The sequence below is a fragment of the Schistocerca serialis genome, chromosome 9 (genome assembly GCF_023864345.2).
Source record: "Schistocerca serialis cubense isolate TAMUIC-IGC-003099 chromosome 9, iqSchSeri2.2, whole genome shotgun sequence".
Taxonomy (NCBI): Eukaryota; Metazoa; Arthropoda; class Insecta; order Orthoptera; family Acrididae; genus Schistocerca; species Schistocerca serialis.
In genome coordinates this window covers 292,946,444-292,972,046 of record NC_064646.1, presented here as the reverse complement: position 1 = coordinate 292,972,046, position 25,603 = coordinate 292,946,444, and the positions used below count along the sequence as shown (strand labels likewise).

General features: G+C 43.2%; 1 protein-coding gene across 1 annotated transcript in view; it reads left to right on the top strand.

Annotated features, from left to right (window-relative positions):
- Positions 1-1,284: 1,284 nt before the first annotated feature.
- Positions 1,285-25,603, top strand: part of LOC126418749 (osteopetrosis-associated transmembrane protein 1) — a 101,591-nt gene continuing 77,272 nt past the window's right edge. Inside the window, exons 1-2 of the mRNA XM_050085674.1 lie at positions 1,285-1,474; positions 1,558-1,735. Coding sequence (XP_049941631.1) covers positions 1,344-1,474; positions 1,558-1,735 — 309 coding nt within the window. The 5' untranslated portion in view covers positions 1,285-1,343. The remainder of the gene's footprint in view (positions 1,475-1,557; positions 1,736-25,603) is intronic.

Here is a 25,603-nt window from a genome sequence, read left to right as displayed (position 1 = left end):
CTGTCTGGTATTTGGTTGATAGTTGGGGTGGTGGTTCGCGTCTTGACACATCCGTATTTTACTTCTTAACGTTAGCGTTTTTATTAGGTTCTGATACTTTATTATTAGTTTAATATAAGTATATACTATGATATTTGATATTATGTAAATATAAGTTCACCTTTTCTTGAGGGGTGACTTTGTTCGATTGGCTTAATCTACAGGACAGTTTGCGCTACTTCCATAAAGATATTTTGCTCCTTTTCTTTTTCGCTTCGTAATTCACATGTTGCAAAGATTCTGCCATTGGGTAGGAACATTGATTGAGTAAGACTGATCTTGGGGTTTTAATAAAAAGTGGGAATGATGAAATAATGTTTATCTTATGCGGAGAAGTATTCCAAATTTGTACCGCACTGTTTGTAATGGAAATTTTATATGTCTCTGTCCTTATTGATTGGACATGGTACTTTCCTTTTCGCGGACGATGGAGGAAATGTGCATTTTAATACTGCTAACGTTGGAATTTTACGCGCGCCTGTTGAGTAAACAGTGTGATTTACGAACTAGAAACATCGCTCAACTGCCGCTGGAGTGCGTTGCGATCGCGTATACTACGTTGGGGCCCACGTACCGTGTGCACAAGTCGCATCATTCCTGAGCGTTCAGCAGCACGTTGAACTTGGCACGCTCAACGTTAACGTTCGACAGCACGGTCAGTGTGCCGACGGCTTTAGAGCCATTTGAACCATAAATCCGCAACATTTTTTCAAAAATTACAGTTTCTGTGTTTGCCGTATGGTCAATTGCTCTTATTTTCTCTGTTAAATAATTATAGGCAGCTGCCTACTTCTCTCTGGCGCTATATTGCTTGAGCTTAACTTTCCACAAACATGTGTGGCTCCTATATATTTTAATAAATTCAACAATGAGTTCCCTAAAGATCTGACAGACATCACTCGCCTTAGAATTCACTGTGTACGCAAAGACAAAATACTCTGGACTGAGCAAACAGCTTTCTCAAGTACGACCCGGGCTCCAGAATTCCGGCGATCTCCTGTCTACACTCTCCGATCTATCAGCTCACATATCATTTGTGCGCAGAGATTGGAGCAATGTTACTCAAATCTCCAACTCCAGTTTACAGATCTCTTGTCCAAATGCTACGATCTGCCTCCTCAGATGTATTATGCGCAGAGATTTTGCAAACAAGTCGTTTCTTCTACACCGACCTATACTCCAAACTAGTCTCTCACAGAACTACACTCTTTTGTTCCGCAGACTGTATTATATGGGGCCGTAACTGTAGCATATGATCATCTCTGAAATGTTTTGACAGAACGCTGTGACCAACCAACCACGTGATGATGTATATAACGTACGTTGATGTTGTAATGTGTGTGGTTCAGTGTATCATGAAATTCGTTTTGCGAAGTGAAATGGTTGTATATATTTTCACGTTGATTAACTTTTGTTCGTTGCTTACACTTGCTAGGTAATATTACGAAAGCATAGATGGAAAACAAAAGGAAAACTGAGGCATGCTGTATCTTGTTAACCCGTGTACTTTTCTTTTAGGGCCGATGAAATGGATAAATTTGACAGTAGTCGATGTACCCTTCTGCTACAGGATTTTGCGAGACTTACGTCAAATTTTACGTTTTGTGCTATAAATTACTCCCGGCCTATAACATTGTGCGAGACATGCATTAAAGAGTATTTGCAAGTAATAGATGCCCACACTAAGATACTGGAGGTAAATTTTAAAAAATTAAAACAATCCTTTTCAATAGAAGCTGCATTTATTTACTGTTAAACACATTTGTCATTTTGTTGGACTTTGTTTCATTCAAAAAATATATAAGAAACATCCGGTTTGTCACTTTTTTGTTAATGAATTTTTTTTTCTTCGGTTTATCATTTTCTTTTCGTTTGTTACCTGGCCTTTAGTTTGGTGCTTTTATATGTAACACGTTATTCTTTTCATCTGTTGCATTCTTGCGACATTTGCATTATTTCACTATTCTTGCCGTACAGCATCATGAAGTTACGTGATTTTTTTCTGATTATTGAAAAAGGAGTCACTCTGGAACAATGAGTGTGAAAGAGCCGTAGCACGGATTGAAATAAGTTTTTTGAAAATGATTAGTGGAATGCATAACTGCAATTCAGAAAGCAACTCTTAACGTTGAGCGTTGTAGGGCGGTAAAAGTATGAGAGATCTCCAGAATGCCTTGAGCTGTATTTAAAACCAAAGTGTGATGAAAGTATTAGTAAAGTTAAGAACATTAGTCATAAAAAATGAATTTCAGAGTTAAAGCTTTAAGATGATTGATGGCATATGTGAGATTCACAGTGGCAGGTCGGGCAGATAGCGACAGACTAGGCTTGCATTGTTGCGGTATGGCTATAAACGTGCTTTGCACTTGGAGAAAGCATATATCCTGCAAATTATGTCTCGCATTTGCTTATGTAGAATTTGTCGCTTGCCACCACCACCATCATCACTAAATAACTGACTACAACACGTTAAATGCTCGAACTGGCTATAACATTCCCAGCAGAGCACTCAGAACAGAACGCCCATTGGTAGCCAGAGAATGTGTGACATAGGTGCGCAGAATGAGCCTAAACTCAACTGCCATTGTTCTGGATTCCAGCTGTAGCACTTCTAATGTTTTAAACATGCTTCCATTGACAACATCATTTATAATTTTTTTTAACGTTCTAGACATTTATTTTTCAGTTTGGCAGAATGGGACAAAATACATTTTTTTTATTATGTTAAAAGGCTTGTTTATATTACAGCACAGCTAAATTTTGTGGCTGCGCGGTTTGAGGCGTCCTGTCACGGACTGCGCGGCCCCTCCCGCCGGAGGTTTGAGTCCTCCCTCGGGCATGCGTGTGTGTGTTATTCTTGGCATAAGTTATTTTCAGTAGTATGTAAGTCTAGGGACCAATGACCTAAGCTGTTTGGTCCCTTAGGAATTCACACACATTTGAACACAACTAAATTTTTGTGATCAAAGTACTAAAGATTTTACAAAAACAGTGAATTAATCACAATACACCTTAGAAAACTTGCCTTCTGGAACTGTTGTTCAAAAGAATTAACAAAAGCATTTTTATTAACAGATATCTAAGTTTGCATCTGGAATTACAAAGAAATTATGGTGTTCCAAGGTGTATTTTATACATTGTAGGCAACTTAACTCTACAGTGCCTACAGTAATCAAGAATGTTTTTAAAAAAAGCTTGGTTTCCCCTAGGTAGATAGTTCAACAGGCAGTCAGTAAATTGTTCAATGTATTGACTGACTGCCTATCAGAAAATTAGTGAATTATGAACTTTGCAACAACTATATTCACTATGATATCAGCTTTTAAAGTTACCAAAAATATCAAATGCATGAAATTTTGCCTGTCTTTGACATCATGTTTCAAATTCACAAGTATAATCAATTAAAAGCTGAAAAAGAAAATCTCTGTTTTCATTATGGTGTTGTTTCATCCATGGCACAAAAATTTGGCTTATATTTGAGAATGGTGACCACTGTCACCAAAAGGTCATGTCAGATGGCCAAGGAAGGTCAGCCATAGGTTCATCAGGTTCCCAAGCGTGACTAAGTGTTCATACTACACAAGCCACCATATGGGTGCATAGCAGATGGTACATTTTACAACTACAAGTCATTGCCTTTTTTGTTCCACATGCAAATGTAGCAAGGGAAAAACTACTCTTTATATGCCTTCAAACAATCTCTCTTACCTTGCTTAGCTGGCCTTATAGAATGTATGTTGGCAGCTATAGAATCATTAAGAAGTTAGCTGCAAATCCCAGTTCTCCACATATTCTTGGTAGCTCCTTATGAAAAGAACTACTTCTCCCGTCCAGGGATTTACGAAGTATCTTTGCACAAATGACGGGGATCCCTAACACTGGAGCAGTACTCAAGAATGGGTTGCACAAATGCTCTATGTGCAGACTGCTTTATAGGTGAGTTACTTTCCTAAAATTCCAAAGTCGGTCATTTGGCTTCCCTACTAATGATTGTATGTGCTCATTCCATTTCACATTGCTTCGCAAAAGTTTACGCCTTAATATTTCATTGTTGTGACTATGTCAACCAGCACACTTTCAATTAGTTACCAGGATGTGGTTAGGTTTCTTTCTTATTCCGAAGCCATATTCTTTCTTAAGCAATTCAATGCCTGAAATTTTGTTCCCATCAGTGAGTACATGTGTGGTAAGCATGGGTTCCCAAGCACCACCTTTCCCTTCTGTGCTACAATGTCTCCTGTCTCCTCACTGACTATCCTTCCTTCTCTTCTTGACTTTCTCGTGGTGGCAAACTTTATTATGTCGACCTTTGCACCCCCCCCCCCCTCCCCGCCCTTCACCTCATGGCCTGAATACTGTCCAAGTAATCATCTTCCACCTAGGCCTTACTCTCCAAACAGATGAGGAGTGGGGTGCATACATTTTGTTCAAGACATCCAACAAGGTCCCAACGATAACAGCATTGGACTCCCCTACGAACCACATTGGAAGCAATAGCAATCACCATTTGCAATGTTTATGTATCTCCAGGCAGGCCACTTATTTACCTTGTGCTAACCACCTTAAGCCAGTAACTTTCCCCCATTTTCTCATACTTCGGGATAACAGTGCACACTACTCCCCATGGAGGAGTACCACTTCACCTGGTAAGGACCTGCTACTTGACCAGCTTCTTACCGACCATGAGCGGTCTCTCCTCAGTGATGGATCCACTTCAGAACTGGTAATGGCCCTTGTCAGATTTTGATCTAACGATTTCCTCCTCCTGTCTTTTGGTTCACTGCAGTGGCCACTAAATGCTGATCTTTGTGGCAGTGGCACTTTCCAGTGATCCTGTCACTTTCTTGCCACCAACAGAGAGACCAACTACCACATTATGTACTTTGAAGAGTAAATAAATAGTTGCATGCCTCTGCCATTACCTTTGCTGCTGTCAGTTAGATTGTATAAGTGAAATTGTTCAAGATGTCTTTGACAGGATAAACTACACTACGGGAACTGTTATACTCATGTCCACAGGAGCCCTACACCATTGGCTCTTACCATGGTGGAACAGACAGTGCAACATAACCGTTCAGAATCACCGAAAGGCCCTACTACATTTAAAGCAACAGCCTTTGTGGACCAATGTTAACACTTTCAAGCAATTTTGTGCTAAGACTTGCTCTCTAACTAAATAAAGGAAGAAAGAATGCTGGAGCACTACATCTCCTCTCTGGGAACATATGTCCCTTCAACTTCTGTAGTCGTCTGGGCCTTCAGAGTGATCCGTGTACCGATGCATAGTTTTTTGCGGAATAACTTGCAACCAACTTTGCAACAGCATTGGCAGAAATGGTAAGTTGAAGACATTCTCACATGTTTCACTCCCACCAAGCTGTAACCTATAATGAACTCTTAACTGACTTGGAACTGCTTCAGGCTATTGCCTTATTTGACAGTTCGGTCCCAGACCCTGAGTCAGTTCATAATCAAATGATTCAACACATGAATGTTACTCAAAGGCTACATCTAGTCAGGGTCTTCAGTCGCATTTTGCTTGGAGGTATTGTCCCTTTGCTATGACAGAGTAGTATTGTCATCCCAAACCTTAAACCAGGTAAAAACCGAACCAATTAGCCTCATCAACATGGTCTGCACACTGCTTGAAAGGGTGATAGCCTGCAGAGTATGCTGGTTTCTCGAGTGTCATGTTATTTTGACCCCTATCGTTGTTGTTTTTGGGAGGGGTGATCCACAATTGACCATCTGGTTCAGTTGGAAATAGCAGTCTGACAGGCTGTTTCGAAATGCCAGCACCTCATTTAATGTTTTTTGACTACATAAGCATACAGCACTGCTTGGTGCCATCACATTTTACTTATCCTCCATGTGTGGAGCTTTCAACGCTTCACATCAGTTTTTATCCCAGTGTTTGTCCTGAGTTTAAGCTGGTACTTCACTCAGTTCTCTCAAGGGTCCAAGAGAACTGTGTCACATAGTTCTTTGTCGTGGGTTAGTTACACCTGTTGGCTGCTGGTCACCAATGCACTATATGTTGACAACTTTTGGATTTGGTACAGCTGCTACTCAGTAGCCTCTGCTGAACACCAGTGTCAAGGCGCCATCCGATGGGTCTCTGTGTGGACCTTTCCTCATAATTGCCATTTTTCTCTTGCAAAAATGCAGGTCACACATTTCTGTTGTCATCCACGGTTCATCCTGATCCTGAACTCTACTCGGGGACCCAGAATGTGGAAGTTATTGTACATCCCATTTTAGTGCCTCCTTTTTGATAAAAAAGACTAGTTGCATGTGGAAGCTTAACACTCTTGGGGTGCATATCACACTGCTACTCTTCTCTGTATTTACCGGTCCTTGCCTCATCGCGACCGGAACAATGGTTGCAAGGTTTATGGTTCGTTGGCACCTTCAGTTTTGAAATTGTTAAGACATAGTCCATCATCATGGAGTTGGCTGGCCACTGGTGCCCTGTGGACTAGTCATTTAGACAGCCTCCTTGTCAAGGTGGGGATCTTGTGTCTTCATTTCCATTCTTTTTGCGTACGAGAGACATCAGCCTCCTGATACCTTCCCTCGAATGGATTACCGGGTGGAATGCAGCTCACAACCGTCAGCCAGGACCTCCACCTCTGCTCCCAGAAATGGACTCCCCATGTTTTCTTCTGCTCGCAGCCCCCCCCCCCCCCCCCCCCCCCCCCAGGTTTGTATCCCAGGCTACATATTAGGGCAATCTATTTCTAGGTCTTAGTCTGTCACTCCCGTGACCTTCCAGCATCTGTTACATTCATTTCTTGTGGAGTTTCAGGGTGGTACCATCTTTTATACTGACATGTCTGAAACTGTGAATAAGTCAGGATATGCAATTCTGCACCCCCAGTGGTCGTTGTCACTGTAGTTAAAATCCTCTGGGTTATTAGGCCGCATCATATTTCTACTAAAATGATTGATGTTTCGACCCCTCTGCTGGGATCTCCCTTGGGATCTTCTGATGTCCACTACTGCTAACTACAAAGAAAAGATATGCTTTTACATCTCCTTCTAGTCAGGAACTCCATTTGTTGTGGCCAGAACATGTAGGGTTTTCACAGTGAAGCTGGTAGATTTGGAGCGTCCCGTAACTGCATTTTAATATGTAGTGACTCAATGAGTAGTCCTCAGGTCATTTTCTGATGTTGCTCATGTCATCCTTGGGTCTTAGCTATTCATCACAGCCTCAAAGAACTTGGTCATATTAAGTGTTCAGTTTTGTTTCCCTGAGTTCTGAATCATGTTGGTATCCCAGGGAATTAACTAACTGTCATTTGGCTAGAAGACCAACTACTACTCACCTGCCATTTGCTTTGCCGACCCCACATGCTGATTTGCAGGTGTGTATAAAACCTCTGCTTACTTGTAGATGGAATGACATCTGATTCGCTACTCTCTCCTTCAATAAACTCCAAACCATCCAGGAGATTATTGCTGCGTAGCACTCTTCCTTCCATTTTTCGTATAAGGAATCCACCATCCTATGTTGCCCCCACATTGGTTGTGCAGGACTAACCCATAGTTTTATTTTACATAACAAGCCGCCCCCACATTGTACTTTGGAGCCTTACAGACAGTAGCTCATTTTCTGGTGGATGCCACTTTCTTCTGGCTCTCCCTGCTAAGCATGGGCTTTCAAATTCTTCGCCTCAGATATTAGCTGATGATTAATAGATGGTTGAACTAGTTCTCCATGAAAGTGGTTTTTATTTCCAGACATAAGGTTTTCAGGTACAGTCAGGGCAAGGGTGTCGTGGTTGGGATTGGGGCATCTCCTGCTGCATGCTGGTCAGGGGGACCCTCGACCCTGTCCCCTTTGCCCCTTTCATCTGTATCTTATTCTCTTTAAATCACGTTTAGATATGGTTTGTGTCTCCTATTCTGCTACATCCTAAACTATTTTAGAGGTAGCATTCTTTTGGATACTGGGTGCTCTTTAATGACTGGAGCAGAGGTGGGACAACCCCTCTTGTGTGCAGAGCTCAGGATGCCCACCTGCTGCCTTACCTATAGCTCTTCTCGTGCTTCTGTTATTGACAGTCCAACTGATACGATTACGTTTCTAGCCTTCTCACTTTCACTGTTCTGAATCTGCTGACGGTAAGACATTCTTTGTTCTGGACAGGGGTTGGATGTGGAGTAGGCTTTTCTTATCATTAGCCTGGGAGACCCTTCGTCTGCTTTGGCCTACATATCAGCCTGACTCAATTTTTTCTCTGCTCTGGCATCAGTCTCACCTTCAATGGCTCGGTCTTATCCCACCTACCTGCTTTCATCATCAGAACACACAATTCGCAAACAGTACTAATTCTGGATGGACTACCCTTGGATCGAAGGACTGATGACCTAGCTGTTTAGCCCCTTAACCCCAACCAACAAACAAACTGAAGTTATTACTCATATCTTTAATAGCCTCTTCTGGCGTATGATAGTCACCCAGTCAGTTCCCATTTGAGCTGGAAATATTTTCATTATCTTGTGTTCTGGAGTCCAGCGAACTTCTCTTCTAGCAGATCAGAAGAATGGTTGGGTAAAAGTGAACTTACCTCATTGTCAGCTTTTGCATTGCGTGCTGCAGTTGGTCACTGTTTGTGCAGTGAATAATTTGAGATGAATACGATGAATAATTGGAGGTAAACATCACAAATGATGAGTTGGATGAGTAGACATTGTCAGAACCAATGAGAAAATAGTGTTCAATAATGGTTGTCAGTATGTGAAGTGTACAAAATTATGTGACAGCAGAATGGGATGTAATCTGTAGAATGTCGTCATATAAAGCAGAGTATTCTGTAAAATTTAAATTGTACTCCTTGGTTCCTGCATGACCACAACCTTGGAAATCGGAACATTTTAAAACTAGCCCGCAAAAGTTTTCAAAACAATTATTGGACTATGTTACAGACCAATTTGTCATTATAGCCAGTTTTCCTCCAGTTATATTTGTTGGCTTTGCCAGTTCACAACCGAACTATAGCATTAGAATACAAAACACTATCCTAAGAAATGGAAAGTCCAGGATGAAATAACAATATTATGAAAAGATAGATTGCTACAGATGGTACATTAAGTTGCTGACAGGCATGATTAAAAAGACTCTTACACATAAGGTTTCGGCCACAGCCATTGTCAGAAAAAGAGAAACTCGTATTATTCATTCACACAAACAAGCACACTTCATGCACAACTGACTTCCAACTCCGGCAGCTCTGGCCAGAGTGCAGCTACGCCCTGGGATGGAAGCAGCAATCTGGAGTGGTGTGGAACGGAAGGGATAGGAGTGTACAGGTGGGGAGAAGAGAAGAGTGCTGTCTGGCGGAGTACACAGGGACTAGAATGCCAATAGGCACAGCATCAGGAGGTTGTGGGGCAGAGGGGTGGGGAAAAACGTAGTGGAAAAGGAGAGGAGCAAGGAAAGATGGGTGGGTCCATTTGCAGAGGGTGACAGATAATGAGGGTGGGAGACGAGAATATGGAGGAGGTGGTAGGACAGGGGGAGTGAAAACTGTTGGGTGGATGGTGTTGGGACCAGGATAATTATGGCAGCAAAGAATGTGTTATAAGGATAATGCCCATATGTGCAGTTCAGAAAAGCTCCTGGTGAGGGGAGGATCCACATGGCTCAGGTAGTGAAGCAGCCATTGAAATCAAGCATGTTATGCTTGGCTCTATGTTGTGCCAGTCCTTTGCTCTTGGCCACAGTTTGGCAGTAGACATTCATTGTGGTGTACAGCTGGTTGGTAGTCATACTAATAGAAAAACCTGTGCAATGATTGCAGTAAAGCTGGTAAATGACGTGGCTGCTTACACAGGTGGCCTGACGTCTGATGTGGTAGGATGAAACTGTGACAGTACTGGAATAGAAAGTGCTGGATGGTGGGATTGGGTAGGCCTAGCACATGGGTCTTCCACATGGGTATGATTCTTGTGGCAAGGGGATGCGATTGGAAGTGGCATAGGTATGGATTAGGAAGTTGTGAAAGCTGTGTGGGGACAGAACACCTCTTTAGAATGGATGTGAAGGCACATACCCAACAATCCTGGACACTCCATTGTGGCTGGTTATTGTGCCCCTTCGGAAAGAATGTCAGCCTTCATTGACCAACACCTTCAATCAGCTGCCCATAATCTAGCCTCCCACATGCAAGAGACCAACCACTTCCTTCACCGACTCTCAACCATCCCCTTCTACTCGTCACTGTTTGACACCACCTCCCCATTCATCGACATCCCTCTCAGCCTATGGTCTTACCATTACTGATCACTACCTCTCCCAACATCTTTCAGACTCCACATTCACTACCTCATTCCTCGTACACCTTACTTTCTTTACCCTAACCCACAACTGTATCTCCTTTGAAGGGAAAGTATAAAAACAAATTTGCAGCACAGCCGTGGGCACCCACATGGCACTCTATGGCAACCCTTGTATGGGCCATCTAGGGGAGACCTTCCTAGCCTCCCAAAGCACCAAACTCCTTGTCTGGTTCAGGTTCATTGATATCATATTCATAATCATGACTCCTCAACCTCAACACCTTCTCTTCCATCCGCTTCACCTTGTCTCCGCCAACCCAGCGTGCACCTTCCTACATGTTGACGTCCTTCCCTCTGATGGCTCCATCCACATTTCTGTCCACATTAAACCCACCAACCACAAACAGTACCTGCATTTTGACAGCCGTCACCCTTAAAAATTCCCCCTCACAGAGCCAGGCCACCCTGGGATGGCATATCTGCACTGACAAGAAATCCCACACCCAGTATGCTGAGGGTGTCACCAAGGCCTGCACAGACAGGCACTATGCCATGACCTAGTCCACAGACAGATCTCTTGTGGTATTTCCCCTCGCAACCCCAATCCTGGTGTTCTGTCACCCACTCAACCTCCACGATATCCTAGTCCATCCCTATGCCACTCCCAACCCCACCCCTTGCCACAAGGGTCATATTCCTGTTGAAGACTGAGGTGCAAGACCTGCCCAATACACCCCCCTGCTAGCTCCAGGGGTTAGAATAGGCCCAAGGTATTCCCGCCTGTCGTATGAGGCGACTAAAAGTAGTTTCACATGTTTCGGCCTTTATGTGATGGTCCCCTGTAGGGTTTGACCTCCACGCTTCAAAACTTTCCCGAAGAGCGAGCCACTTGGGGAAGGGCGCCTTACAAGGTGTCCATCGTGCATTGAGATCTTTAGCCCACTTTCTCATTGTCGCATTGCAGTCCTGCCCATTCTCCATAACTCGGGCAAGGAAACCTTCCTGGGTGTGTTTTCCACCATGCACTATGCAGTGTTGATTTCTGCGACGACAATGACCATGGACTTCTTTACACTTGATATCCAGCATGGTAGCCAGTCTGTTGTGGTGGGGCCACCATGTACCCTGTTGGTTGTAGCCCCCTGACTACACAGGGATCAGTCTGCTGATGCCTGCGTCGTTAACTCCTCACATGTGCCAAGGGGTAGATGCCCATCTCCCAGGGGCATCGGGACTCCCGGCAACAGCCATCCTGCCAGGTGGGCTTTGCTGCAGCTGGGTGGCGCCCGTGGGGAGGGCCTTGGTCAGAGTGGGTGGCATCAGGGCGGGTGACACGCGATGAAGCTTAGTCCGTCATCTCTTGCTGGTGGTGAAACACCAGCAGTCTTTAAGCGATCATGAGCTCAATTCAATGCACAGAAGTACAACCCCAAATCGTTCCCCTCCCTGGCCATACCATGGGAGGATTGTCAGGCTAAGGATGGCAGTGGATCTTATTCGCACCATTACCTTGTATGTTCAAGAGCTGATGGGGAATCTTTCATGATGAGGAAGCCTCCGTTTTTTGTTGAGCATTTAGAGAACAAGTTTGAGGAGGTGGAGGACTTGTCCGAAATGAGATCTGGGTCAGTCTTGATCAAAACAGCATCCTCTGCCCAGTCACAGGAGTTACTTGCTTGTGACAAGCTGGGGATGTTTCTGTAACCATCACGCCCCTTAAGAGCTTAAATATGGTCCAGGGTATCATATTTCACAGAGACCTTCTTTTGAAGTCCGATGATGAGCTGCGCACCAATTTAGAGCGGCGAGGTGTACATTTCGTCCGGTGTGTCCATTGGGATCTGAAGGATAATCAGATTGCCTTTATCTTGCCTTTATCTTGGCTTTAGAGGGTGATACATTGCCTGAGAAGGTCAAGGTGATGGTCTACTGGTGTGATGTAAAGCCCTATATCCTTCCCCCGATGCGGTGCTTTAAGTGCTGGAAGTTCGGCCATATGTCTTTCCCGCTGTACTTCCAGCGTCACATGCCGAGATTGCGGACTCCAATCACATCCCAATACTCCATGTGCCCCGCCTCGCATCTGTGTCAACTGCGGAGAGCACCATTTGCCTTGCTTGCCTGACTGAAGGATTCTCCAGAAAGAAAGAAAAATCATGGAGTACAAGACCCTGGACAGACTGACCGACACTGAGGGTAAGAGAAAATTTGAACATCTACATCCTGTGCATATGACATCGTCTTACACCACTGCTACAACAGTTCTGGCACCATCAGCTCCGCCAACCCAAGTCACCTCTCAGAGCCAGAAGACTACACCTGCCCCTTTGATGGTGGGGGCCATTTCCCTCCCTGTTGCTCCTGCACCACCTACTTTGGGAGCGCCCCCCCCCCCCCCCCCCCCCAAACCATCGGGGACGTCTGCCCCACTTCTAAGCTGGAGAAGCATGTCTTCAGCTTCTTTCGCTTGGAAGGGGTCCCATGTGTCACTCCCTTCCCAGGTTTCTTCTAGTGGGAAAGACGACACCCACCAGTGGCTGAAGAGCCCAAAAGCGTAGGGCTTCGTGCTCATCCTCAGTCCCGGAGACTGAGCCAGTGAAGTCCTCCCAGCCAGGGAAACCCAAGGAGCAGTGAGAGAAATGCAAAGAAAACCCCCTAAGACCAAGGAAATTGCGTTGGCACCCACACCACCGCTACCTACAAGCTCTGCGTCTGAGGAAGGGGTGGAGATTTTGGCGTCCGCTGAGGACCTAGATCTCGCCAGACCCTCAGACACGATGGATATAGACTGCTCAGGCAATAAATCGGTGGCGGCAGGTGACTATGATGCGTAAACTGCCTCATTGAATGTTCCATACCTTCCCAGTCTCACGATGTCATCCTCCAGTGGAATTTCAGCAGTTTTTTCCATCATCTGGCTGAGCTACGGCAACTGTTAAGCTTTACACCTGCTTTCTGCATTGCCCTCCAGGAAACCTGGTTGCCAGCAATGTGGACCCCTGCTCTCCGCGGCTTGAAGGGTTATTACAGGAATCGTAGCAACTATAATCGAGTGTCAGATGGAGTTTGCCTTTATGTCCTAAACTTGGTCTGTAGTGAACATGTTCCCGTTCAAACCCCTCTTGAAGCTGTGCCTGTCAGAATAAGGACGCCGCAGGAAATAACTGTCTGCAATGTATATCTCCCTCCAGAAGGTGCAGTACCCCTGAATGTATTAGCTGCACTAATTGATCAACTCTGTAAACCTTTCCTACTTCTGGGAGATTTTAATGCCCATAACCCCTAGTGGGGTGGTACCATGCTTACTGGCCGAGGCATAGATGTCGAAACTTTACTGTCGCAATTCGACCTCTACCTCTTAAATACTGGGGCCGCCACACATTTCAGTGTGGCTCATGGTAGTTACTTGGCCATTGATTTATGAGTTTGCAGCCCAGGACTTCTCTCATTTATCCATTGGAGAGCACATGATGACCTGTGTCGTAGTGACCACTTCCCCGCCTTCCTGTCTCTGCCCCAGCGTCAGGTGCATGGACGCCTGCCCAGATGGGCTTTGAACAAGGCGGACTGGGGAACTTAAACTTCTGCTGTCACCGCTGAATCTCCCCCACACGGTAACATCAATGTGATGGTTGAGCAGGTAACTAGCACAATTGTTTCTGCGGCAGAAACGCAATCCCTTGCTCTTTAGGGTGCCCAAGGCGAAAGGCAGTCTCGTGGTGGATGCCGGAAGTCGCTGAAGCAATTAAGGAGTGTCGGCGAGCTCTACAGCGGCATGAGCGGCACCCTTCCCTTGAGCACCTCATATCCTTTAAATGGCTCTGTGCCCGTGTTCGCTACCTTGTCAGACAATGGAAGGAGGAGTGTTGGGAGAGATACTTCTCCACCATTGGGTGCCACACGTCACCTTCCAAGTCTGGGCAAAGATCAAACGTCTTTTCGGGTACCAGGCCCCAACAGCTGTCCCTGGTGTTACCATAAATGGTGAGTTATGTACCAAGGCAAACGCGATTGCTGAGCACTTTGCTCAAGCATCTGCGTCAGAGAACATCCTCTCATTCACTACACACCGCAGTGAATCCTGTAATGCCCCATTTACAGAGTTGGAGCTCCTCAGTGCCCTTGCACATTTCTCCGACACAGCTCCTGGGCCTGATCGCATCCACAGCCAGATGATTAAACATCTCTCTTCTGACTACAAGGCACCTCTTCTTGTCATCTTCAAACAGCTCTGGTGTGATAGCGTCTTTGCATGACAATGGCGGGAGAGCACCGTCATTCTGGTGCTGAGATGAGGTAAAACCCTGCTTGATGTGGATAGCTATCGGCCCATCAGCGTCGCCAACGTTCTTTGTAAGCTGCTGGAACATATGGTATGTCGGCGATTGGGTTGGGTCCTGGAGTCACGTAGCTTGCTGGCTCCATGTCAGGGCGGTTTCTGCCAGGGTCGCTCTACCACAGATAATCTCGTGTCCATCGAGTCTGTCACCTGAACAGCCTTTTCCAGACGGCAACACGTGATTTCCGTCTTTTTTGACTTGCGTAAAGCATACGACACGACTTGGCGACATCATATCCTTGCCACATTGTATGAGTGGGGTCTCTGGGGACCACTCCCGATTTTTATCCAAAACTTCCTGTCGCCCCGTACTTTCCATGTCCAAGTTGGTGACTTCTATAGTTCCATCCATATCCAGGAGAATGGAGTTCCACAGGGCTCTGTATTGAGTGTCTCTCTATTTTTAGTGACCATTAATGGTGTAGCAGCAGCTATTGGGACCTCCATCTCACTTTCTCAGTATGCAGACGACTTCTGCATTTCGTACTGCTGCTCCAGTAATGTTGTTGCTGAGCAGCGCCTCCAGGGAGCCATCCACAAGGCGCAGTCATGGGCTCTAGCCCATGGCTTCCAGTTTTCAGCTGCAAAGTCGTGTGTCATGCACTTCTGTCGACGTTGTACCGTTCATCTGGAACCCGCACTTTACCTTAATGACGAATCACTCAATGTAGTGGAGACATAATAATTCTAGGACTGGTTTCCGACACTTGATTCACTTGGCTCCCTCATTTTCGTCAGCTTAAGCAGAAGTGCTGACAGCACCTCAATGCCCTCCGTTGCCTAAGCAACACCAATTGGGGAGCAGATCGCTGTACAATGCTGCAGCTCCACAGAGCCCTTGTCCAATCCAGAATTGACCGTGGGAGTGTGGTTTATGGTTCGGCAGTGCCTTCAGCATTGCATTTACTCGACCCTGTGCACCACTGTGGGGTTCAGTTAGTGACAGGAGCTTTTAGGACAAGTCCGGTGACCAGCGTACAGGTGCGCAACTGCTCGCCAGTTACGCAGCACACATTCATAACTGCTCGCCAGTTACGCAGCACACATTCATAATTCCCCTGAACATCCGATCTACCGTCTCCTTTTCTCGCCCGCGGCAGTCCATCTCCCGCATCGGCGGCCCAAATCGGGTCTAACGATTGCGGTTCACATGTGGTCCCTTCTCTCCGAACTGGAGTCCGTCCCTTTACCACCTCTACTTGCGGTCCATTCACGTACGCCTTCATGGTGTACGCCTTGTCCGCAGCTTCGTCTGGACCTTTTTCATGGTCCTAAGGACTCCGTTAACCCTGCTGCTCTCTGCTGTCACTTCCTCTTGATTCTTGATGTGTTCTGGGGCTCTGAAGTGGTTTACACTGACGGCTCAATGGCTGATGGTCACATAGGCTTCGCATATGTTCATGGAGGAAATATTGAGTAGCACTCCTTGCCAGTTGGTTTCAGTGTTTTCACTTCAGAGCTGGCAACCGTATCTTGTGCTCTTGAGTACATCTGCTCATGGCCTGGTGAGTCATTTCTCCTGTGTACTGACTCATTGAGCAGCCTACAAGCTATCGACCAGTGCTACCCTCGCCGTCCTGTGGTAGCGTCCATTCAGGAGTCCATCTATGCCCTGCAACAGTCCCGCCGTTCCGTGGTGTTTGTGTGGATCCCAGGACATGTCGGAATCCCCAGCAACAAACTTGCCGACAGGCTGGCCAAACAGGCAACGCGGAAACGGCTTCTGGAGATAGACATCTCCGAAGCTGACCTGCATTCTGTCTTACACCTCAGGGTTTCCTGGCTTTGGGAGACAGAATGGCATATCAGCACACACAACAAACTACATGTCATCAAGGAGACTATGAATGTGTGGAAGTCTCCCATGCAGGCCTCTCACAGGGAATCAGTTGCCCTCTGCCGGCTCGGTATTGGCCATACATGGCTAATGCGTGGTTACCTACTCCATTGCGAGGACCCACCTCAGTGTCGCTGTGGCTCCCAAATGACAGTTGTCCACCTCTTGCTGGACTGCCCACTTTCAGCCACTGTGCGGCAGACTTTAACTTTCCCAGCACCCTGCCATCGGTGTTGGGTGACAATGCCTCCACAGCAGCTTTAGTCTTACGTTTTATCTGTGTGAGTGGGTTATATACTTCTGTGTAGGTTTTAGCACATGTCCTTTGTCCCTGTGTGTCCTCCACCTTAGTGCTTTTAGGGTGGGGGTTTTAATGTATTGCAGAGTGGCTGGCTTTCCCTTTTTATTCTCGTGGTTGGCCAGCCACTGTAATGTGCTTTCATGCTTTACTCTCTTCTGTTTCTAGTGTCTCTCTGTGTTTTCATGTCCTCTTTTGTTCCTTTTAGTGATCGTTGCCTTCACTTCGTTCTTGTGGCTTTTCCTTTCTTTCTGTTTTGTGTTATATGTTTTGTCCATTTTATTCTTACACTTGTGGCATTGTTTTATAAGGAACAAGGGACCGATGACCTCGTAGTTCGTTCTCTTCTCCTGCCTTTAAACCAACCACCCATCCACCCAGCACTTCCAATTGTAGTTCTGTCACGGATTTATCATACCCCATGAGGGGCCAGGCCAACTGTGAAAGCAGCCATGTTATTTACCATCTCTGCTGCAATCATTGAACAGCTTTTTATATTGGTATGACTACCAACCAACTGTCTATCAGGATGAATGGCCACTGCTAAACTGTGGCCAAGAGCAAAGTAGACCACCTGTGGCACAACATGGAGCTGAACATAACATGATTACAATGGCTGCTTCACTATCCGAGCTACAAGGATCCTCCCCTTCACCACCATCTTTTCTGAACTGTGCAGATGGGAGTTACCCTTGCAACACATTTTCCTCTTCCGTAAGTATTCTGGCCACAACCTACGGTAATATGCTGTTCCTGAAACCTCCACCCAACACTTTCCACCCTCTCTTTCCTATCACGTCTTCCCCATTCTCATCTCCCACCCTCTTTGTTTGTTGACCTCTGCCTGTGCAGCCACCCATATTTCCCCGATCCTTTCCTTTTTCAGTCTGTTTTCCCCAACTCTCTGTCCCACAACATCCTGGCTCTATGCCTGTCGACATTCTCCCCCCACCTGTACACTGTTATTCCTTCTCCTTCTCCACCCTTCCAGATTGGTGCTTCCATTCCACGTGATAGATGCATTTTGGCCTGAGCTGCTGGTGTTGGCGATCATTTGTGTGTGTGTGTGTGTGTGTGTGTGTGTGTGTGTGTGTGTGAGGTATGCTTGCTTGCGTGAATGAATAGTGCGTGTTTCTCTTTTTCTGACGAAGGCTGTGGGCGAAAGCTTATGTGTAAATGTCTTTTAATTGTACCTGTCTGCGACTCAATACCTCCTCCGTGTGGTGAGTAGCAATCTGTCCTTTTCGAAATATTGTTAATACCCCAGGAAATCCTGTCATATTCAGAAAAATACACAATATGTCTGAGAAATACGTATGAAAAACAGTTACCAATTACAATCCATACTGGCTTAATCAGTAATCATAAACAGAAAAAAATTGCCAACAGCAGAGCTGCCAACACTGTAAGTGCATTTTGATTTAGGATTGAACAGTTGCGATAGAGGACATAAACAATTAATTGGTGTTATCACATGAAATTTCTCAAATTTTTCCATTGTATTAATTTCTGCTGTAGACACAACCTACACAATGGCCATCGTAGAGTTAAGTAATGTTGATATATTTGTATGTTGCACTAGTGTGCAAATCATTATTGGTCTCAAAACAGTACCCTATTGTTTCACACACTGTTATTCCGAAGTCTTGTTTTATCAATTAGCACAAAATTATTCCTCGAGGAAGGCTTTGAAACACTTAGCTCTGGCGAGAGAATGTGGAGGAGCCGTGGCTCAAGCATTGAGCGATAATTGACTTAACACTATTACACTGCTGGCCATACATATTTTCTTGTTGTGCACTTAGTGTAGCAGGAAAAATACGTGATTAAATGTGTTGGCGGTTTGAGTGGTATACAGGAAGTGAAACTTGGCAGACAGAGCTGCCACCTCCAACAGCAACATTGAATGTAACCTAGTTGGGCATAGAGTCTAACACAGCTTGGCTGATAAATAAGGGTACATCACTCTGTGCTATTGAAACACTGTGTCTGATTTCATCATTCGAATTCCTGTCAAGTGGTGGCATGCCAGCATCTTGCAACCTGTGCCCAGATGTTTTCATTGCAAGGGAGATCCAGATCAACATGCTGGCCAGGGCAACAGTCGAACACAACACTATATTTAGGCAGGGCAGGACAGCACAGCACAGGAAACGTGCAGTCTCGCTGGAAGATAATGTGATAGAGGCCTCGAAATAGAGTACAGCCGAAAGCCTTGACACAATCAGAAAAGTAATAGTTTCTATCAAATTACTGGCTGTGCAAACCGTAGGTAATTGCGTCATGTATCCGTTGCATCCCCCCTGCAAATAATCCTGGCAGGTGGTAAAAGTCCACTTACAATGTCTATGCCTTTTTGCATACTGCAGCTGTTGTTAATAGTTCATGTTATGAATGATGAAAAGTGAACATGACAGATCGTGAGTGAGGTTTGGATAGTTAATTATAATGTCTGTCTGTAGTGTCCCATGGTTGGTAAAAGAAATTAGCAGCTATTTTATTTCACTTTCAGCAATTTGAGTTGAGTTTTTAGGCAACCGCCCCCTCACCACAATCTGAGTTCACTATATACTACTAAAAACATGAAAAGTTTGATAAAACTGATTGTAAGCACCTTTGCTGCTCATTTCACTCACATCAATAATTTAACCCTGCCAACTGCCTAGCCACTGTGGTAACACCAGTTCCTCTGAGATCACCAAAGGTAAGTGCTGCTGGGCTGTGCTAGTTCTTGGATGGGTGACCATCCAGTCTGCCATGCACTGTTAGCAAGCAGGGTGCATTCAGCCCTTGTGAGGCAAACTGAGGAGCTGCTGGATTGAGAAGTAACAGCTCCAGTCTCATAAACTGACATACAGCCGGGAGAGTGGTGTGCTGACCAGATGCCCCTCCATATCCTCATACAGTGACACCTTTGGGCTGAGGATAACACGGCAGCTGTTTGACCTTCATAGCCTGTTCGGGTGGAGTTTAGTTTTAAATAATTTAACCCTAGCATATCAATCAATTTTTGATAACGTGGAGTATCCGGGGGGCTGTCTTTATGCCCACCACAAAATAGTGTGTTAATTGTTGTTAACTTTTATTGACAATACACTTTTTAAATAGTTACTGCTGTATAAGTAGGGTCCAGAATATGAAAATATCTTTTAGCACAATTTTAGGAATACCAGTGCATTTTTCGCATTGTTTTCACCGCATTGGGGGGGGGGGGGGTAATTTAAAAAATACAAATTTCATTAACCGTTGTTGACTTTTATTCACAACATACTTTTTAAAGATACTTATATATAAGAAGAATCCTGAACCTGAAAATAGAAATATGGGATTTGTTGTGAAAAGTCACATTCACTACTGTGAGTTAAATTTTTGGGTTAAATTTTACTGATTAATTTAAAACAGTTATGGAACCCGGAATAAGAAATTATTAAAAACAATATTTTTTTTCAAAATTTTTAAAATACAAAGTACATGACTATATTACAATATTTTCAAGCAGTGGGTATAAGTGTTGTCCCCCCCCCCCCCCCCCCCCCTTCTCCGCTATAGTGAGGGTTGAGATGTGCCCTCTCAGGTCCCACCCTAAGCACCACCTAAGAAATTGTGAGGTATTCCAAAAACAGCCAGATAAGTGTAACCATCAAAATTATAAATTTCATTGCTGTTCCTTTCACTTACAGCAATGTAAGCAGAAATTGTTACATATTCGGAAAAGAACAGTCCGATATTTATGACAGCAAAGATTATAAGTCATAGAAATTCTCTGTGGCAGCTGTGTACTATCACCTGATTGGCTGTGACTAAAGATAACAAGGTGTGAACACAATGGTAGAGCCACAGACACCGTAACTTGCACTTCAGCCCAGCAGGTATTTAGGTACTTTGCTTGTGTGTTGATCAGGAATGCCATATGGAATTGTTCAGTATCCTCAGGGCTTGCCAAATGTGTGTTTCCATTGTGATCCTGTACATGGAACCAGGACACTTCCGAAGAGACTATTTGGTGCAACTCCTGTTTCCATTGTTGTCATAAGGTACTCTGTTGTTGGCTCACGTCTCCTTGTTGCCACACTGTAGACACTGCAAAGAAGCCTGTATCCCAACTAAAGGTTTGTGATGTGGCTCTACAATCCTGCATGGCCGAGCAAACAGCATTTGTATACTTTGGGGGTGCTTGGCATGAGAGGCCACTGAGACAGTGCATGGTACTGATGCAGCCTTGCAGAATCCATTGATTTTTTTATTCACATTGCAGTCGTCGGAACCAGACAATGCATTTAGCAATATCGCGAAATGATAAGCTGCAGACTCAATATGTAACAATCTAGCCACTGTCGAATTCCAGCTCATGCTTGTAGACATTTCTTCTTTTTACACTAGGCATGATGCAGTCTTCTTACACAAAAAACAATATTTAAATGCAATTAATGAATGAGAAACTAGCAAGATAATCTTTCCATATTTATGGATTGTAGATACCTTTACACCTTCCTAATTCGCTCAGTTGAGCTGAAATGCTAATCATTTGCATATCCAAGCATGTTGTGCACTTCAAGCTAATTTAATGTTTGTTGAATGTCATCTTTATGGTGCTGCAATTTGAATGGCCAGAATTGTAGATAGCTACCCTATAGAACAATTCGTGAGGGACAGGCCCTCCATGGTATACGGTATCTGTAAAGAACCTGCTAAAGAAACACAACTTTAACCACAATAGGTGCTAAGCACACTGTACAGAGTCAATATTATTGTTCAGTAATATTTTTCAATATTTCCCGTCGACTGCTCAGTAAAAATGTTCATTAGTGTTGTGCACTGTTTGTCTGGTCTGAAATGTTGGAAAATCAAGACACTGCTGCTGTGGTATTTGCTTCTTTACTTTGTAGCAAGCAGAAGAAAAAAAAGTAAATGAAGAGTTGAGAACAAAAAATTTCTAAATTTTAAACTTAAAGAAACAAATTTAAAGAAAGAGATTCTCTCTTGTAGCTGTATGCTACAGTTCTGTATGTGTGGTGATAAACAACTCATAACAATCATTATTAATTTTCTGGTTCTGATGTGATCTGTCTTCTTATTTTGAGCTCATTTTAGTGTATAAACACAAGTGAATACAAAGAAGCCAAGAGACTTAAGTGACTGCAAGGATACTGTCAATATTGCCCAAAGATGGCACAATATTTCCCAGATGGCACAATATTCTTCAGGTTATACGAAATACTGCAGTTTTTTATCCCATCAGTATTATTTTACAACCTCTGAACCTAACCCACACACGTTCAGTATTATTGCAGGTCCCAATAATATTGAGCAATGGTATTGACACTTATAACAGATTATAGTTATAATGTTAAGAGATGCTGAGTGAAACATATTTGGCAGTCAATTGGACAGTTGATGAAGGCTGCAATGACTGATGTAGCAGCAGCCAATGGCAATAAAATCAGTGTCCACCCACTCTTTGATATTACAGGAACTACAGCCGAAGGCAGCAAAGCAAAAGCAGAAATGTTTAACTCCATTTTCAAATGTTTCTTTACAAAAGAAGGCATATAATTACTGCCCCAATTTAAAGATGGTTTATGTAGAGATTAGTGCCAGTGATGTTGGTGAACAGTTGAAACATATAAATCTGAACGAAGCCCCATGGTTCAGTGGAATTGCCAGAGAATTTGCAACTAAGTTACCATATCTCTCAGCCAAAATATACTGTAGATCTCTTATGTGTAAAACATTGTACAAGTAATACCAAAAACCAAACAAAATAAAACCCAATCCACTTTCTGTCTGTATGGTAGCAAGTGGCAGAGTGATCAGTGTCTTTTCACCAGTGGTGCAGCTGAAATTTATATTCTGGAACTAACCTCTCCAGTCTTACCACTCTTGAGTTCCCTCAGCGAGTCTACACAACCCCACGTGATTCCAGGCACAGTCATCAAGGAACATTTTGATAATCACAATTACCGCAGGTGGTCAACCTACAGCCAGTATCACTGGCACAACTGGTCTTTTGGATTCTGGGGTGGCCAGGTTAAAATGTGATGTGATTCAACAGACGAAGCCGGAGTCCTCTGGGCAACTTAAAAGCAAAACAAACACAGTTTTTGCACTACTTAACATACACACACTTCTGCAACCAAGTAAACATAAATTGAGAGATACATTAATAGAACAGGAAACACACATGTCGGACAATAACACCCTGGTTTTCAGCAGTTATCTTTTTAAAAGTAAGACTGATAAAAGAATACTTAATAATACACCACATCTGGGAGTTGCTTTACAGTCTCCAAAAATATTTTAAATTCAATAACAGAGGTAATACCCATTAATAGTAGACTAACGACAATTTCTATTAAATGTGCAAATAAAGCATACACTTTAATTAATGCTCATATGCCAGTCAGTGAGGAGAGCCGTAAAAAACCTGAAGAAGTTAATGAAGCTTGGGAAATGTTAGAAAGAATCACCTCGAAAGTGCTCTCAAATGGTGTTAAAATTTTAATGGGTGATCTTAATGCACAGTTAGGTAAAGAGAAAAAATATAAGAAACTGGTAGGTGGTTTTTCTGCACATAAATGAACAAACCAAAATAGCCGAAGATTTGACGAAATGTGTAAAAAAATTTGACCTTAAAATCACGTCAACAGATTTTAAAATGAACTCTTCTAAACAAAAAACGTTGGAGACCACTCAACACACAACTACAAAAAAATGTTAAATGTCCAAGTGAGGAAAGGGGCTAATATTGATTCTGACCATTATTTAATGCGAATAAAAGGAAAACTTCTACCTCAAAAACTCTTCAAAACAAAAAATGTTATCCCAAAATTTGACACTGCTAAAATAACCGAAACTCTAAAAATCAAACTTGACAGTTGGCAAAGCCTTAAAGAAAAGTTCATCAGAACAGCACAAACTCTAGACATGAGGGATTTGAAAACTGAAAATATATGTACACCATCTTTCTAACTGTAAGAAAAGAAATATCTAAATTAATCCAACAGACTAAAAGAAACTTTGAAAATGCCCAACTTTTAGAAATCGAAAAGGACTTCCAAGAGAACAATACAAGAAACTTTCATAAAACTTTAAAAACAAAACTAACTGGTTACCAAACTCAAAGCCTTTGCTTCAAAAATAAGAATGACAGTTGGGCTCCTAACAACCAGGAAAATTGTAAGGTACTTACTAATTATTTTGAAAAATTATTAAACTGTCCAGAACCAGCAAATAAATTCCAACCACACCAAACCAACAACACCAACCTTAACTCTAAAGAAGCTGAGAAAACTGAAATAACTAAACAAATTAAAAACAGTAAAGCACCCAGAGAAGACTATAAAATTGCAGAACCACAAAAATCAGCAGGTCCTAACGCTATAAAAGACATCGCTCAACTAGTAACACATATCTGGGAACCTGAGAAAGTACCTGAGAACTGGAAAACTGCTCTAATTCATCCATTGCATAAAAAATGGGAGAGAACAATGTTAATAATTAAAGAGGAATCTCTTTCCTCAAGGACACATACCAAATTCTTTAAGAATGTTTACTTGATCTGGCTCAAGAACAGCTTCAACCTAAAATTGGTGAATACCAAGCAGGCTTTAGACCAAAGAGACACTGCTCAGAACAAATTCTTAATTTAAAACTAATCCTTAGGAACCAAAGGATTTCTAGTAACAATACTGTACATAAATTTGTGGATTTTAAAAAGGTCTACAACTCAGTTGGTCATGAATCTCTTTTCCAGATTTTAAAGGAACAAGGGCTACATAGTAAAATTCTAACATTGAGTAAGGAAATGCTAATCAACACTAGCTCTAAAGTTAAATTCATGGGAAAAATTTCTGAACCATTTGATATAAAGACTGGTGTTAGACAGGGAGATGGATTCTCCCCATTACTGTTTAACTGTGTTCTGGAAAATGTTATTACAGAGTGGCAAGAGCAAAAATCATGTCAAAATATAGATCAATCAATCAATTTAGGTAGAAGTAGTATTAGAGTAGATTGCCTTGCCTTTGCAGGTGATCTGGGAATTGTGACGAAGGATGTTACCACAGCTCAAAAACAAACTGAAATTCTTAAAGAACTTGTGGAAAAATGGCACTCAAATATAATTAAAAATTGAATATATGACGTGCAATAAACAAGCACCAGAGTTGTTGAACAAAAAAATGTGGAAAAATAAAAAAGGTTTCTCAATTTAAATACTTGTGGCAAATCGTTCAAGAAAATGCTCTGGGAAAAGCTGCAAATGAATTTCGCTGTCGAGATGTGGCAACTGCATTCAGGTTAACACAAATATTTATAATGAAAATCAGTTTCTAAATTCAGTAAATTTAGGCATTACAGCACTAATCAAAGCTGAATGTCTTTATGAAACAGAAAATCCAATTTTAAGTTGAAATAGGCATATTGAAGAAATTCAAAAGAAAGAAAAAAAGATTAGGAAAATGTTAGGCCCCAAAATTACTGATGGAGGAACTTATAGGCCGAGAAGTAATAAGGAAATAGAAGAATAGACATACATTGTGACAGGAGAAAACAGACTTAAATTTTATGTGAATGGCACCCACTAGGCTGACAAAAAGTAGAATTATGCGAAAACAGAAGTAAGGTCAAAACTGAGCCAATTAAATGGTTCGCTGTGTTTTAGGAGGATCTTAAAGTAGATGGTATAATTCAGACTGGCATTACAGATAGAAAACCATTCAGGCAAAAGATGTGTAACTGGAAAGTTGGTCAGAGGAAAATTAGAAAACACCATGCTCTGATGAATTAGAGATTTTATTCTGAA